The sequence below is a fragment of the Stegostoma tigrinum genome, chromosome 2, assembly GCF_030684315.1.
Source record: "Stegostoma tigrinum isolate sSteTig4 chromosome 2, sSteTig4.hap1, whole genome shotgun sequence".
Lineage (NCBI taxonomy): Eukaryota > Metazoa > Chordata > Chondrichthyes > Orectolobiformes > Stegostomatidae > Stegostoma > Stegostoma tigrinum.
Window position 1 is genome coordinate 106583917 of NC_081355.1, and position 17621 is coordinate 106601537.

General features: G+C 40.3%; 1 protein-coding gene across 5 annotated transcripts in view; it reads left to right on the forward strand.

Annotated features, from left to right (window-relative positions):
• ctnnal1 (catenin (cadherin-associated protein), alpha-like 1) overlaps positions 1–17621 on the forward strand; it is a 311456-nt gene that overhangs the window by 214505 nt on the left and 79330 nt on the right. For all 5 annotated transcript variants that reach the window (XM_059638327.1, XM_048554131.2, XM_059638321.1 and 2 more), the window contains one exon: positions 9513–9632. In XM_059638327.1, coding sequence (XP_059494310.1) covers positions 9513–9632 — 120 coding nt within the window. The remainder of the gene's footprint in view (positions 1–9512; positions 9633–17621) is intronic.

Here is a 17621-nt window from a genome sequence, read left to right on the forward strand (position 1 = left end):
TGCCTACATAGTAGGCAAAACAGAGATAATAAGGTATGGAGCTGGATGAACACAGCAGGCCAAGCAGCATCACAGGAGCAGAAAAGGTGATGTTTCAGAACAGCACTTTTCACTGTATCTTGGTACGTGTGACAACAACAAATCAATCAACTTGCAATAGATTGTTCTTGTATGTTTACTTCATTGAACAATTTCATATAAATTGATACAAAACATAGGAATACAGCAGATAGGAAAAGATCAAAAATGAACAAGCCAGTTACTCTCCAAACCGTGAAAATAATTAGACAAGTTACGAGAGAGCACAGTTCCAACCTCGTAGATTAACTCCTTCAGTACAGTGGTTTTTTAGACACATTTAGAACTACATAGAATATACAGCACAGAAAGAAGCCATTCAGTCGAAACGCTTTTGCTCCACATCTGTCTTTTCTCACCTTGTTTCCATCTTTCTCTATTCCTTTCTTCAAAGAACGAAGATGAACATAGAACAATACAGCAGAGGAATAGGCCCTTCAGCCCTCCAAGCCTGCACCATCACATTTTGCCCTTCCATATTAAAACAGTCTTCACTTACAGGATCTGTATTTCTGTAGTCCCTTCCTATTCATGTATTCACCCAGGTGCTTCTAGAATGCTGCAATTTTGTCTGCTTTCATCTCCTTGTCTGGCAATGCATTCCAGGCACTCGCAACTTGTTTTTGGAAAAAAACCTGTCTCTCACATCCCTTTTAAACTCCCTCCTTGCACCTTGAACTTGTGTCTCCTAATAATTGACCCCTCCTCCCTGGGAAAAATCCTCTTACTTTCCATTCTATCCACGCCATTCACAAGCTTATAAATTTCTATTAGGTAGCCCCTCAACCCTGTGTTGCAGTGAAAACAAACCCAATCTATTCAAGCTTTCTTCATAGCTAAAATCCTCTTGCTGTGGGTTAACCTACAATGCCATTAGGGAGGAAATTCCAGGATATTGACCCAGTGACAGTGAAGGAATGGCGATATGTTTCCAAGTCAGGATGGTGAGTGGCTTGGAGGGGAAGTTGGAGGTGGTGGTGTTTCCATATGTCTGCTGCCCTTGTCCTTCTTGATGAAAGTGGCCATGGGTTTTGAAGTTGCTGTCTGAGGATCTTTGGTGAAGCGCCTGTGGTGGTGGGCGTGAATGCTTGTGGACATAGTGCAAATCAAGGGGGCTGCTTTGTCCTGGATGGTGTCAAGCTTCTTGAGTGTTGTTGGGGCTGCACTCATCCAGGCATGTGGGGAGTATTCCATCACATTCCTGACTTGTGCCTTGTAGATGGTGGACAGGTTTTGAGGAGCCAGGAGGTGAGTTATTCGCTGCAGTATTCCCAGCTTCTGGCCTGCTCTTGTAGCCACTGTGTTAAGGTGGAGAGCCCAGTTGAGTTTCTGGTCGATGATAACCCCCAGGATGTTGACAGTGGGGGTTGCAGTGATGGTGACACTGTTGAATGTTAAGGGGGCGGTGATTAGTTTGTCCCTTATTGTGATGGTCATAGCTTGGCATTTGTGTGGCACGAGAGTCACTTGCCACATGTCAACCCAAGCCTGGATGTTGTCCAGATCTTGTTGCATGTGAACATGGGCTGCTTCAGTATGTGAGGAGCCGTGAAAGCTGCTGAACATTGTGCAATCACACTTCTGATCTAATGATGGAGGAAGGGTCATTGATGAAGCAGCTGAAGATGGTTGGTCCGAGTGTACTACCCTGAGGAACTCCTGTAGAGATGTCCTGGGGCTGAGATGATTGACCTCCCACAACCACGACCATCTTCCTATGTGTCAGGTATGACTCCAACCACCAGAGAATTTAAAACAAAACATAGAACATAGAACAGTACAGGCCCTTTGGCCCACAATGTTGTGCTGACCAATTATCCTACTAAGATCAAACTACCCTGCATACCCTACACTTTACTGTCCTCAATGTGCCTATCCAAGAGTCGCTTAAAAGTCTTTACAGTATCTGACTCTGTTTGTCACCTAATACCCTTTGATGCCAGTTTTGCCAGGCATCCTTGATGCCACACTCAGTCAATGCAGCCTTGATATCAAGGGCTGTCACTCTCACCTCACCTCTCAAATTCACCTCTTTTGTCCATGTTTGAACCAAGGCTGTAATGAGGTCAGGAGCTGAATGGCCCTGGCGGAACCCAAACTGGGCGTCACTGAGCAGGTTATTGCTGAGCAGGTGCTGCTGGATAGCACTGTTGATGACACCTTCCATTTCTTTCCTGATGATTGAAAGTAGACTGATGGGGCGGTAATTGGCTGGGTTGGATTTGTCCTGCTTTTTGTGTGACACATTTGGGCAATCTTCCACATTGTCGGATAGATACCAGTGTTGTAATTGCATTGGAACAGCTTGGCTAGTGAAGTGGCAAGTTCTGGAGCACATGCCTTCAGTACTATTGCCAGAATGTTGTCAGGGCCAGTAGCCTTTGCAGTATCCATTGTCTGCAACCATTTCTTGATATCATGTGGAGTGAATTGAATTGGCTAAAGACTGGTATCTGTGATGCTGGGGGAGGAGACCGAGATGAATATCCACTTGGCACATCTGACTGAAGATTGCTGCGAATGCTTCAGCCTTATCTTTTGCCCTGATGTGCTGGGCTCTTCCATCATTGAGGAAGGGGATATTTGTGGAGTCTCCTCCTCCAGTGAGTTTTTTAATTGTCCACCACCGTTCATGCCTTGATGTGGCAGGACTGCAGAGCTTAGATCTGATCTGTTGGTTGTGGGATCGTTTAGCTGTGTCTATCACTTGTTACTTTTGCTGTTTGGTATACAAGTAGTCCTGTGTGATGGCGTCACCAAGTTGATACTTCATCTTCAAGTATGCCTGGTGCTGCCCCGGGCATGCCATCCTGCACTCTCCATTGAACCAGGATTGATCCCTGGCTTGATGGTAATGCTTGAGTGGGGGATATGCCGGGCTATGAGGTTACAGATTGTGTTGGAGTGCAGTTTTGCTGCTGCTGATGGCCCCCAGTGCCTCATGGATGCCCAGTTGTGAGTTGCTCGATCTGTGCAAAGTCTCTCCCATTTAGCACTGTGATAGTTCAACACAACACGACGGAAGTTATTCTCAATGTGAAGGCAGGACTTCATCTCCACATGGACTGTGCAATAATCACTCTCACCGATACTGTCATGCACAGATGCTGCTGCAGCTTGCAGATTGGTAAGGATGAGATCAAGTGCATTGTTCCCTCTTGGCTTTGTCACCACCTGCCACAGACCCAGTCTGGCAGCTATGTCTTTTAGGAGCCGACCAGCTCCATCAGTAGTACCGCTGCTGATCCATTGTAGGTAGTGGGCATTGAAATGTCCCGCCAAGAGTACAATTGTGCTTTTGCCATCCTCAGTGCTTCTTCACGTATTGTTCAGCATTGAGGAGTACTGATTCATCACCTAAGGGAGGACGGTATGTGATAATCATCAGGAGGTTTCCTTGCCCATGTTTAACCTGAAGCCATGTGACTTCAAGGGGTCAGAAGTGAATGTTGAGGACTCCTAGAGGAACTCCCACCCGACTGTATACCACTGTGCCGCCCCCTCTACTGGGTCTGTACTGCTGGTGGGGCAGGACATATCTGGGGATTGTAATGGTGGTGTCTGGGGCATTGTCTGTAAGGTATGATTCTGTGAGAATGATTATGTCAGCCTGTTGCTTGAATAACCCATAAGACAGCTCTCTCAATTTTGGCACTAGCCCCCAGACTTCGGTGAGGAGGACTTTGCAGGGTCAACAGGGCTGTTTCCACCATTGTCTTTTCTGGTGCCGAGGTTGATGTCAAGTGATTCGTCTGATTTCATTTGTTTGAGACTTTGTAGTGATTGGTACAACTGAATGGCTTACCAGGCCATTTCAATGGGCAGTTGACAGTCATCCACATTGCTGTGGTTCTGGAGTCACATGTAGGTCAGACCAAGTTAGGATGGAAGATTTCCTTCCCTGAAGGGCACTAGGAAGTAATAATTCCATGGTGATCAGTAGATTCTTAATTCCAGACTTCTTCTTTATTGAATTCAAATTCCACCATCTGCTGTGCTAGGATTCAAACCCAGGTCCCCAGAACATTACTGAGGTTCTGGATTAATCGTCTAGCGATAATACCACTATGCCATTGCTTTTGCACAATCATCCAGATCTTTTAAAGTATCAATAACATCAACTGTAAGCATTTGAAAATTCTTTCTCTTACACATCTTTTCATTGTGCAATTGAACAAGGAAGATCAAAAACCAGAACTGTCAATCAAGTATTGTATTCCCTGGGGTTTAGTTGTTTCACACTCTAAGGGACGCGTGGGCTGTCAGAATATAAAAGTTTCAATTTCTTGCCATTGATATATTAAAGGGTAATGATCAGATGATTGTTTTTTTAATAAAGGAGATTTTCAAATGAAAAACTTGGAAGTCATGAATTAATAACTTTCTGTACATCCTACTGTCACCATTGGTTGCTGTATATTGGGTAAAATAGGTGAATGGGTATGGAAGTACCATAACTTGGAATGGAGGACACGAAGGGCCAAGTTGGTTGTTGGAGCTTACACTGACATGGATGCACGAGAGGCTTTGGGACTTGATGGAGGGGTTGAGTTTATATGGTCCAGGCATTGGAGATATATGGGTGAGGAGGTGTAAGGGTCAGTGGGGCTTAGATTTTTCTCATTACAATATGGACAAAGTTCCGTGGCACCTTTTAGTCAGGCCATTTTGGCTCGATTTGTATCATATACCTCTACTTAGAAACTGACTTAAGCGTCTGATAAAAGTTGTGATAATTCTTTGCTTCCCTTTCTTAAGTTAGAAGATTTAGGACAATGGATTAAATTTTCTCCTAATATATCAGAGACTTGAGGGCGTTGAGGTTGGTTGGCTCACCGAGCTGGTTTCTTGTTTCACAGACGTTTCGTTACCATGCATGGTAACACCTTCAGTGCAGCTGCCAAACAAGAAACCAGCTTGACGAGCCAACCAACCTCAACAACCTCAACACCCGCAACCCGAACTACAAATCTACTCCAAAACCTTAGATATCAGAGACTGCAGCATTCAGAAAGTACAGGTTTTTAGTAAAATGGTGGCATATGATGGCCAGTTAAAATTTTAACAATTATGAGCGGATGTTTTCAAAACGAATTGTAACTTTTTTCAGAGCTCAGTATCGTATCCAAAATGTTTGTCCTGAAAGCTGCAATGACTTCTTTCTTACTAGTTAGTTATTTTTGTATCTATGGAATAATATTGTGCAAATGCACCTCTCTAATAAATATTAAAAGATGCTCAGAAAATAATTATGTTAATTTAGTTTGCAATGGCACACTTGAAAGCCAATTTAATATAGCAGTTTGTCAGGTTTATGTGTTTTGCATGCAATAATAACAAAAGCTAGCATTTTCTTATATCTCAAGTACAATAAGTCTTCTGAATATATGTAACAGAAATGCTGTTTTACAAAATAACACTTCAAAGATGTGTGTCAAATCATAATTTGGAGTGCATTGTAAGTGAAATAAGCATAGCTTATTATAGTTCTCTGCGAAATTTAATGCAAATATGACATTTGCCCTCTGACTTTATTTTTGGCCTTGCTTTGATTTATTTAGTTAGGAAAAAAGTGGAGAGTCAAAACAAAGGTTACAATTCTGAAGTGGGTCCAGAAGAAAAGGGACCCCAGAAAGTGTTTATGTGTTGAAATAGTTGAAAATGACAAAACAGGTTAATAAAACCTGAATCCAAGGCTTCATTCATAGGAACAGAAAGTACAGAAGCAGAGTTTCCACATTGCAGGGATTCTATGATTCAGAGAGGTTTGGGTTAAATGTATAAAGCTCTGCTGCACCTTAATCTGGTGCATCATGCCCAGTTCCGGTTGGCATAATTTCGGAAAAATGTTGAGGAATCAGAGAAAGTGTTGAAAATATTTGTGAGAATGGTTCCAGGGATGAGAAATTTTAGTTGCTTATACAGTTTGGAGAATGTTTTTGTTGTTATGAAGGAAAGTTGAACAGACTGGACTTGTTTCACCTGGAATTTAGAAAAATGAAGGTTGACTTGATTGATGAATATAAGATCCTGAATGATTTTAATGAGGTGAACATAGGATTTTTTTTTCTCTTTTGGTTGAGTGCAGAAATTGGGGACACTGTCTAAAAATTATGGATTGCCCTCTTAGGAGAAAGATAAAGAGAAATGTTGCCTCTGTGGGTTGTGAGACTGTGGAACTTTCTGCCTCACAAGGTGATGGAGGAAAGTTTATTTGGTATTTTTGAGGGGGAAGTAGGTAGATTAAAGTTATTGGGAGTGGATGGGCATGTGAATTTGAAATACAGACAGATCACCCATGACCTTACTGAATGGTGGAGCAGGCTTGAGCAGCTGAATGGTATACTGCTACCAATTCATCAGTTTGTAAGGTTGAGATGTGATTCGTTAGAGGTATTTATGAGCGGTCTAGATAGAGTAGATGTGGGAAAAATTGTCTTCCCATCAATGGAAAGATTGAAAAGATAAGAGCACATTTAATTGGTAACAGAAGCAGATTAGCAGAATTGCAGTGAGTAGTTAAAGCCTGGAGTCCAGTGCCTGAACATGTGATCGAGACAGATTCAAAGAAAGCATTTAGGGGGAAATTAGATTGTTACCTGAACAAGAAGAATGTGCAGGGCTTCAAGGAGAAGGTAGGGGATGTTTGTTCAGATACAATGTGCCAAATGCAGTTCTATGATTCTGTAGTGGGAGGAAAGTATAATTTTGGTCCATAAATCTGTCTTAAATAGAAAACAAATATAATATTTTGATGGTCAGATGGGATGATTAAATCAAAGTACCGGTTTGGATTTTCTGATTTTCTTTCAGATTTCAATCGTCTGTACTATTTTGCTTTTATATCAATCGTCATATTGTTTTACATGTATTTTGTTTGTGAGATGTGTAGCCTTCTATATCTCTCCTTGTCTTTCTCCATTTCTGTCATAGTTAATATGAAAAAACAATTCTTTTCACTAGTAGTTCAAAAATCACCATGGAATAATGATTACATTAAAATCTTTTTGTGAATTTGTCCCTAGACTAAAAGTGTGTAAGAGCTGGGTGCGAATGAAGCATTGTAAGTTTGATCAAAACCAGAAGCTGCTGGAAAAGCTCAGCAGGTCTGGCAGCATCTGTGAAGAAAAATCCGAGTTAATGTTTTGGGTCTGGTGACCATTCTTCAGAACACTGGACCCAAAACATTATCTCTGATTTTTCTTCACAGAAGCTGCCAGACCCTGCTGAGCTTTTTTAGCAATTTCTGTTTTTGTTCCCGATTTACAGCATCCACTGTTTTTTCAGTTCGCATTGTAAGTTTGAAGTAAATTGGCCGAGTCATCAGGTTGTCAGTTCTTGGGGACTGAAATATTATTCATCATTTTAAAAATTGACAGCATAATTGTGAAACTTTGGATTAATGACTGTTTTTGTATCTATATTCAGTTCCTCTAACTTGTCACTTAGCAATTCCTTAGCATATTAATATAATTGCTTGCTGTTCACTTGAAATACTTGAACTTTAAAAATGAGTAACCAAATTGTTCTTTAATTGGCTCTTCATTGAGGGATAGAGCCACTTTTAAGCACATTAAGTGATAGGGAAATATGGAAGGAGGCAACAGAAGAATAAGAAAGGTCCATGAAAATGAAAGCAGGAGCAATCAAGAAACAAAAGAGATTATCATCAAGGGAGCAGAGACAGTAATGAAAGCGGCAAAGGATAAAAGTAGTGAGTAGTGGAGGTGTAGAGTTGAGCTTCAGAGCTGCATCCATAGCCAACCTGTTCCAGTACAGCTGCAACAGTGGCATCTACCTGACAATGTAGAAGATTGCTCAGGTATGTCCTGAGCACACAAAGCAAGACAAATCAAACCTCGCCAGTTACTGCCTGTATGGCACCATATCCACAAATATTCATTCCTTCCACCACTGATGTTCTGTAGTAGCAATGTGTATCATTTACAAGATGCATTGCCGAAATTCACTGAGGCTCCTTAGGCAGAATCTTCAAGCCCAGGACCATTGCTACTTGGATGGGCACAGGCAGCAGATATATGGGAACACCACATGCAAACTCCCTCCCAACCACTTGGAAATAGATTCCTTCAATATTGCTGCGTTAAAATCCTGAAACTCCCTCCCTAATGACATTGAGGGTGTACCCACACCAAATAGACTGCAGCAGTTGAAGAAAACAGTTCAGCACCATCTTTTCCAGGACAACTAAGGATGGACTTTAAGTACTCACCCAGACAGTGCTGCTCTCATCCAGTGAATAAACTTGATTCCCGAAAAAATGGGAGATCAAAATCATGACTAGTGCTGCCTAGAAGGTGTGAGGACACAGGTTTTGATTTGAAATTGTTGAGTTCATAATCCTATAAAGTGCTTCATTGAAAGATGTAGTGTGTTGCTTCCTGACTTTTTGTTACATTTCATTGAACAGCATAGGAGTCAGAGGATAAAAGGGTGTAGTGCAGAGAATTAAAATAACAAGTGTCTGAAAATTTGGGGAAAAAACAGAACTCCAGATGCTGGAAACCAGAAACAAAAACAGCAATTGCGAGAAGAAGTCAACATCCACGGAGAGAAAGCAGAGTTAATATTTTGGGTCCTGTGATCCTCATTCAGTTCTGAAGAGTTCAGACCTCTTGAGTTTTAACAGCAATTTCTTTTTCCTGCTTCTGAAAATTTCGGGTTGCACTTTTGAATGTAACAGAAGCGTTTGGCTAAGAAGTCATCTGATCTCTGTTTGGTCTTCCTATATTGCGAAGACTGCATTACAGGATTGATTACAGTATACTTGATTGAAAGGGGTACAAGTAAATTTCTATTTCAGGGAGGAGTTGAAGGGTAAGTTTTACACCTCATATGCTTGCATAAAAGTTGCAGTGGCAAGTGGAGGGGTTGATGGGTTGGATCAAGCAGTGGACCAGAGTTTCATGGAAGGAGCTATCACTTTAGAATGATGAAAGGGGAGAAGGGGTGGGGTAAATGTGTTTGGCAGTGATTTTATGTTGCAAATGGAGAATGATTGCCTACAGATGTTGGTGATGTCAAAGAGGGAATCCTAATGTTCATCCGGAAGGGGAGAGAAAGGACTGAGAAACAGAATGATCACGGTTCTTAAGTTGGTTGGGAGTTCTCACTTGAGACAAGCGGTAGACCTATTTAAATCACTGCTATGAAAGGTAGCATTGTTAGAAGATGCAAAGGATGCAGAGAAATTGCAAATGGAATAAAGCCCTGACAGGGCTGAGCTAGAAAGTAATGTTGTCAACATAATTGTGAGGTATGCTTGGGGCTTGAACCAGATGTTGATTAAAACTAAGATTTTACGTTCTTAACTGGAGCTGTACTGGTAATATTACAGTTGTTTGATTTAATTGAGCATATTATAATGACTTTGTTCAATAAAATATATTTTGTTTGTTTTGTGTTTTTTTTAGGTTCTTGCAACTTTGGAGCACTTAGAAAAAGTCAGCAGCTTTCAGGAGTTTGTACAAATCTTCAGTCAATTTGGAAACGAGATGGTAGAATTTGCCCATTTGACGGGAGACAGACAAAATGTAGGTTATTGTTGAACTGCAAAAATAAAGAAAATAAATTCACATATTTATGTACTTAGTGCTTTCACTTGATTTAGGGCATTGTATTGCTTGAAAAGCTTTGTGAAAGTGCAAAGTGTTGTTTATAATGTAACCTCTGTGAACTTTAGAATATCCATTGTTTTCATTTGGTGTTTGTATCCTCTGCAGTATGGCCCAATTCCTGGCCAAGTTAACAACATAACGTATCCTGTTTTCATTTTCAAAACAGGCTCACAACTGGATTGCAGTTTTGTGTGAAATGTAGTTTGTTCACCTGTAACACTTCTAAATCATGTTCACACTATCTACAATGAAAGCAAGAAACAATTAATTTCTCAGGGTCAGAAATTACTGACAGTGCAATTTTCTCAGTCGATGGTTATGATTTAAGTTTATTGTCTTTAACTGTTCTGCAATGTGTGTTTTCAGGTACTATACATAGTGTAGACTGTGATTTGATATTCTTTTAGATTTGTAGCCATTATCTTTTTGACAAAGGCATTTCTATTATGTGTATGCAATGAGCTGCTTCTAGGCAGAGCTGCTCATTGAGAGTAATTTCCTGAGTTCATGCTGATTTGGGCAGCACCAACAGCACATACCAGAATCTCTTGAGCACCATACCTACACTCTTCCAACAGGCAGTAATATGTCATCACCTCTATGTACACAATAAATTCATTTTTTTGGAACTCTGGAATATAGCACTGGCATTGTGTAGAGTGTACTTGTATACAAAAACAATAACAAAGGGAGTTGAGCTCATCTGGATAATATATTGTTTTCTTTCAAAGATTGTTGGGCCAGGCATGAAACTGAAATTTAGGACATAATTAGATCAGCAGCAGTCTTTTTAGAATAGCACAGCAGGCTTAGTGGGCTGAATGGCTTACTGTTCTTCCTATTTCTTCCAAACTGAAGTCCTTAGCCAGGTGTTCAATAATCTTGCGCCTTCATGTTTGTAATACTTTTAGTGTATCCACAGTCTAAATTTTCGGGTGAATATGATACATGGCCAAGATGTGGGGTGGTACGGTGGCTCAGTGGTTCGCATTGCTGCCCCACCGCGCCAGGGACCTGGATTTGATTCTCGCCTCGGGCGACTGTCTGTGTGGAGTTTGCACATTCTCCCCACGCCTGTGTGGGTTTCCAACAGATGCTGCAGTTTCCTCCTACAGTTCAAGGATGTGCAGGCTAGGTGGGTTGGCCATGCTAAATTGTCCATTGTATTAAAGGGTGCGTAGACTAGGTGGGTTACAGGGGAAAGGGGTAGGGGGATGGCTCTGGGTGGGATGCTGTTTGGAGGGTCAGTGTGGACTTGTTGGGCTGATGGCCCTGTTTCCACACTATAGAGATTCAGCGATGATGTTGCAGCAATTTGGGTACAATACAACAAAAGTGAAATTCGTTTTCAATTTTCAGTTTTTGCAGATGCAGCTCGGTCAGTGTAGGAGTGAAGAGGGGGCTTGGATGACTAATATGCTCCTTAGAGTCAGGTTTTGAATGTGAAGATTTCAGTGAAGCTCTGTGCCTCAGGTTTTGATTCCCTGTCAGATTTTACACTGGCGGCATGGTAGGGCATTCGGAATGACTTGGTGGAACAGGTGAGAACTCTCCACCAATGGTTGTGAAGCAGGAATGCTTCCTGTCCAGACCACCAATTAATCCCTCGATGTTGGACCAGCCCTCCATGTCTGATCTGCAAATGCTAAATCATCTTCTTTCTTAGCTGCATTTCCTTTTCTACTCGCTGCCACATCTTTTTAATCAGTATTCATCTGGCCACAGATGAGTCATACTGAATCCAGAAGACTTGCACTTTTGGTTTTTCCAGTGGCTAAAACTCTCTGTCTCAAGATCTCCTAAACTGCAATGCAAGAGATTTTCTAGGCTGAATTTATTTTAAAAGTGCCCATTGTTTTTGTTTGATTGCTCGCTCAGCATATGTACGCTGGTTGCTAATATTTGAATCTTTGGCCATGTAGCTGAAGTATTGATCTCCTAAACCCTTGGGCAAAGAACCTTAACAAAAGCATCTGCAAAGCACAGTTTCCATGAGGCCATTATATTTCACCCAAAATTGGCCAAACATAGATTAATGATTTCCAAATGCAATTTTCATCCATTGTATCGTGGATTTTGAGTGACATTTTTAATCTTGTTTGAAAAAACATCTTGAATGATAAGCCAACCCAGCCTGTGAAATTGCTTGAATTCATCAGCATGATGAGTTTTTGCCCTTTTAGCCGATGACTGACCATTCATGAAGATACATGAGGGCAATTTTTCTTTAAATAAACATCTGACTACTATGTAAAAATTAAATTAGAAATTGGTGTTCAGGTGAATTATTTAATTGCGAGTTATTTAAATCATTTTCAGACAATCAAAACCAAGTTGTTCACAGGGGTGAACTGGATACTATCATTGAAATTGCCTGTTTCTTGTGATATCGAGTTTCAGTTGTATCAATGAAAATGTACTGGATTAGTCATTTTTAAATACATCTGGGAATAATTATTGAGTAATTAAGGTAAGTAAGCAATTCTATTCTAAAATATAGTCTAACTCTGCTGGCTCATAAAAAGAAATTACTTTTGCAGTTATAAAAATGTATCCAAATAAAATCATGAACCACTTTGGACATCATGCTCAGCTGCCTTTTTGTTTATTGTCATACGTAGCGTGTGGGTGTCGCTGGCTGTGCTAACATTTCTTGCCCATTTCTAGCTGCCCCTGAGAAAGCAGTGGTGAGCTGCTGCAGTTCTTGTGCTGCAGATAGACTCACTATGCCATTAAGGAGGAAATTCCTGGTTTGTAGCCAGCAACATTGAAGAAACAGTGAAATCCAAGTCAGGATGGTGAGTGGCTTGGAAGTGGAGTTTGTAGATGTCGGTGTTTTCAAATATGATCTGCTGCTCTGGACCTTTTCTGGGTGTGAAGTAGTTGTGAATTTTGAAGGTGCTATCAAGAGATCTTTGATGAATTTCTGCAGTGCATTTTGTAGATAGCACACACTGCAGCCACTGAGCATCAGGAGTGGACGGAGTGGACGCTTGTGGATCTGGCCAATCAAGTGGGCAGCTTTGTCCTGGATAGTGTCAAGCTTCTTGAATGTTGTCTGACCAGTGATTTCTAAAGGTGTAGTCTAAATTTATTCCCTTGTGGGACATGAGCATCACTGGCTAGCCAGTCTTTATTGCCTGTGCCTACTTGCTTTTGAGTGTTTCCTTGCTTTTATACTCTCTGCCTCTCTTTATACACCCAAGGATCCTATAAGCCACCTTAACAACTGTTCCAATTTGTCTGTTGGAAATACAGGATTCAACTATTTAAAGATGCAAGTGGGTGACGTGGTTGTCAGGGCTGGTTCATGTGGAGGAAAGCATTGACACGTTCTGAAGGATTGAGGAGGCAGTGAGAAAGGCATGCAGGGTTAGTGATGCCAGGAGATGGGAGATGGGGGAGAGGAGTGAGCGTGAGAGAGGGAAGACGTTGCATGCAGCAGTGAGTGTGGCAGAGCATAAGCTTTGGTGGGAGGTGTGTGCAATGACACACATAAGTGTAGAGTAGCAGAGAACAGGGTATTACCTGGCAGAGCAGAGAGAATCATCGACCTACTTCCTACAGTGCTGCTCAGCCCTCCTCACCCAATGGCGGTACTGACCCATGACCTGGAGTCATAGCCTGTTCTTTTGGTCCTGTTGCAAGAGAACTCCTGTTTAACCCCACCCCATCCACAAGGATCCCCAGGTCCCTCGCAGAGAAGCATGGTGCCCGCCTTCCTTTCTCTACTGTCTGCCCCCATTCCTTCTGCAGCTGAGCATCAAAGCCTCCAGATGGCAGCAGTTCTGCAGTGGGCTTTGGAAGATGATGTGGCTGGACATGATACTGATCATACCTCTACTGAGTAGCATGTCGCTCTGAGAATGGTGTGTGTTGTGATAGGACGGAAATCTTATGATTCTTTTCATGAGGACCCAAATAGCAATTAATGCAGCAAGTTTGATGTAGTGTGGCTCGGCTTTATGCCAGAAGCACTCCACAGTTACGGGGTTTGTTCTCCATCTTCCCATCTCACTTTTCTCCTTAAAGATACACTCCTTAAAATGAGTTGAGCTTTTGGTCATCTGATCTGACATCTCCTTATGTGGCTTCATGCTTAATTTTCTTTTATAATGGCCCTGTACATTGCCGTGGGATGTTTGATTACATTAAAGACACTGCATATATGCTTAGCTGTACAGTGTCAATACTAACAGGATTAACATGGCTCGGCAGTGTATTTTAGCTAATTTCATTCTCATAATAAATTTTTTCCCCTGTTCGAGAGATGGTGTTTCCAGGTGGAAGAATCTTTTCTGTAAACTTACAAATATTTAATGATGTACCATGACTGGAAAGGCTTGGGCTTTCAAAATAGCTGTCCAGTCCTCCAATTTATTCACATTTTTTAAACATATCTCGAGTGTTTCGAGGTTCTAAAATTATTTTGATATGATTTTTTAGCATGATACTGATATTGTTTATCCTGTGATTTTCTAAAACGTATCTTTGAAGTTGAATTTTAAAATAATTTTCAATCATTAGACTTTTTAAAATTCTTGTTCAAATTTCTACTCTTTGCATTTATGATCTTAACAATTTGTTTAATTGCAGAGAATGTTGTTAAATGAATATTTTAAAAAAAGCTTATGATATTCTGTAGGCGTGACTTCAGTTCACCGCACTACATGTTGTGTTCTTTATGCTTAATGCAGGGGCCCAAATTATGATGTACTCCTGTCTTTCCAATGCAGTCCTCTTTCAGAGTATCATGTTAAGTAAGTAGGTACTTTAAAGTGAAGTCAGCTTCAACTACTGTCCCTTTGCTGCTGATCCCGTAATAGTCGACAGTATAATTTTCATTTAGATCTTACTTAAAATGTCATCACTTGCATATTTTCATTCTTTTGCTTGTAAAAATAAAGGTTATAAATAGTTCATTCCAATATATTAACTACTGGACAGAGTTCGGTCAGGATTCATAAGGGATATTTATTGCTGTGCCCTTTAATTCACCACTATTTGCTGAAATGTTTTAGATATTTATTGAATGATCCCCAGACCCCAGACTTACTATTCATATCAATTGCACCGTCAAGAGGGACCTCTATTTCTTACTATGTAAAATGTGGCTTTCTGAAATTTTTGTTACAACACTAGTGACAAATTTGTCATTTTTTGCTGCTTGCTTATCAATTTCAGAGATGTTAAATTGTCCTCATTAATACTAACAAATTCAGATGGAAGAAAATCTTTGGCAGCACAGTAACATTGACTTGTCACTTTTGTTGTTTTCTGGTCCTTAAGAGCAGTTAGCTATCTCCTTATTTTTGAAAGGACAAAACTGTGACTGACAATTGTATTCATACAGTAAAGACAAGATCACATTTGGATCAATAAATTTGATTTTTTTTTCAAACCAGCTTTCCAGTACATATTTTCGGCTTTTCCAGTTGCTCAACCCACTTAAGAATCTGGGAAGTTTAAATGTTCACTTTTTGATGAAACTTGCAAGTGTGGATGTCTACTGAAGGCAAGAATTAGTCTTAATGGTGAACCTCTGCAAAAGAAGCATCTGCCTACTGTCATTGTTAAACGCTATGAATAATGGCCATTTATGTGCAGGTCTCATAATGTGCCTAATGCATTTGGAATTGAACCTCAGCAAGGAGCCAACATTAGCTGAAGCTAGGGAGACATTTTTTTGAGATAAATAATGGGTGATAGGCTGTGAAGATGTAGAAATGTTATATAATATCAGTATATTGATTACAAATCCATTACATTGCAGTAAGCTAAAAGTTGGCTTGCATGTTGGAAATGGTGGGTGATAAAGTTGTATCTAAAGTAACCCTGACTTTATTTAAACAACCAAGAACTGTAACAATTACTCAGAACTTAACAACACAAACAGGCTCTTTGTGCCTATATATGCTGCACATGAACCTCCACCCGATTGATTCACTTCATCTCAAGTCATTGGAATGTGACTCAGCTCCTTTCTCTTTTGTACCCTTAACTAGATTCTGACTGTTAAGTGGCGCTGCTGGCATTTGAGAACCAGGCTCAGTGGAACAATTGGATCTTGATTTTATTAATTCCAATTTTCTTTCCATTATGGAACATGCAACATTATTTATTAAACCCATAAATAATGATGAATTATGCAATGCTTGCCATTAAATGCCATCCTTTAAACTGTTACAATCAGTGAGTCAACTAATGTATCTCTAGCCTTACAATAGGAAACATTTTGCACTGGTTTGCAAACCTTCAAGTGAGTTCTTAGGCCAATAGTTAGGAACAAGTGTCGTGATATAATGCAGTTGATCCAAAGAATGTATTCAAGATGCAGCTTGAATTGGGTAGGTGAGTTCACCATAGAGAAGTTTGATTCATATGCCAAGAGCATCACAGAGCAATGAATATCGAGTATAATTGGACTCATATGGGAAAAAAAATCAGTACATTGTGACTCGAGCATGTGAGCATAACGTTTAGAAGATATGTTGTAAGCTAATACTGTTTCAAAATTTTGAAACAAAATTAAGTTGATCACTGATTCAGGGAGAGTGGCGAGAAAGTGCAATAGAGAGGACATTGGAACAATATACCCAGGTTAGATTGTGGAACAGACCTTGGATGACACAACAGGCTGACATTTTCATTCCTGGATTTGTATTATCTTAAAATGCTTCACATTTGTATTTAGAATTCTTATTTAGGCTATAAATATGCACGTTGCATGGCAACTGCTTGAACAATTAGTGCAGAGAAAAAAATGTTTAAATCAACAAAAGATATAAAATAAAGTGCTTGTGAACCAAGGTTACATATAAAACAATGCAGGATCATGAATTATGTATAAGTACAAACATCTGTGATTAAATCAGGACAGTTGAAGTAATTGATAAATATGCGTTAGGATGCTACCAACGTATTGATACTGATTTATTTTGTGAAATTATGACATGATTGATCTGACATCTTCAGAAAGCAACTGTCATTCATAACTGGCTGCATCTGTTTATGTGGGAGAAAAGGAAATTAAACTCCTGTTGGTAACTCTTCAGCTTGGTTACTCTATCCATTCAGCTTGGAATTGGTTGTTTAATTTGCTACATGACTACATGTTTTCCAATATTACATTATTAAATTGCTTATCAGGATATTATTTTTAAAAAAAAAACAGGAAGTAAAAGGCAAATAGAATGGAATAAATTTAACAGGTGTAGAATTCTTTTGAAAGCGAAAAGGTACATCGTCATGTAACATTTTTATTCTGCTGTTGCTGGAGTTAAACATTTGAAGTATGAACTCTTTGTCTCCATAAGAGTGCATCAACACAAATCAGCATCTGATGCTGACTGCAATTTTTAAGCTGCCTACTGGGAGTCTTGTGGTGCAGTGCTGGTGTCCCTGCCCCTGGATTAAGAGACCTGGGTTCAAGTCCCACCTGCTGCAAAGATGTGTGATAGTAACTCTGAATAGGTTGGTTAGAAAATAAAAAATAGTAAACTGTCCCCTTATCACTTCTGATACTGACTCCAGCATTGATGAAGGGATGAATTCTGTCTGGAGGCCATGCCATCTTTTCTTGTCACGAACTGAAAACATGTCCCTTAATGCATGTCTTCAGTTCATTAGCTTAGATGTTGCTTTAAATGTTACATTGTACCTGCAAAACCCCAAAGCCTTTCACCCCCTGATGATGATGATAACATCCCAACCCCAAATGTAGACCATGTTCACCTGCACTCCCACCCCATTTAAACACAAAACTGTACAATCCCTCCCTCATCATGCACTCCTGACAGTACTGGCTCTTCTGACAGGGGATGAGGGGTCACTGTGATACAGTGTGCCACGAGGAGCACTCTCTGTAGGGCAGTAGAGCCCTGCGACATGAGTTGATCAGTGAAG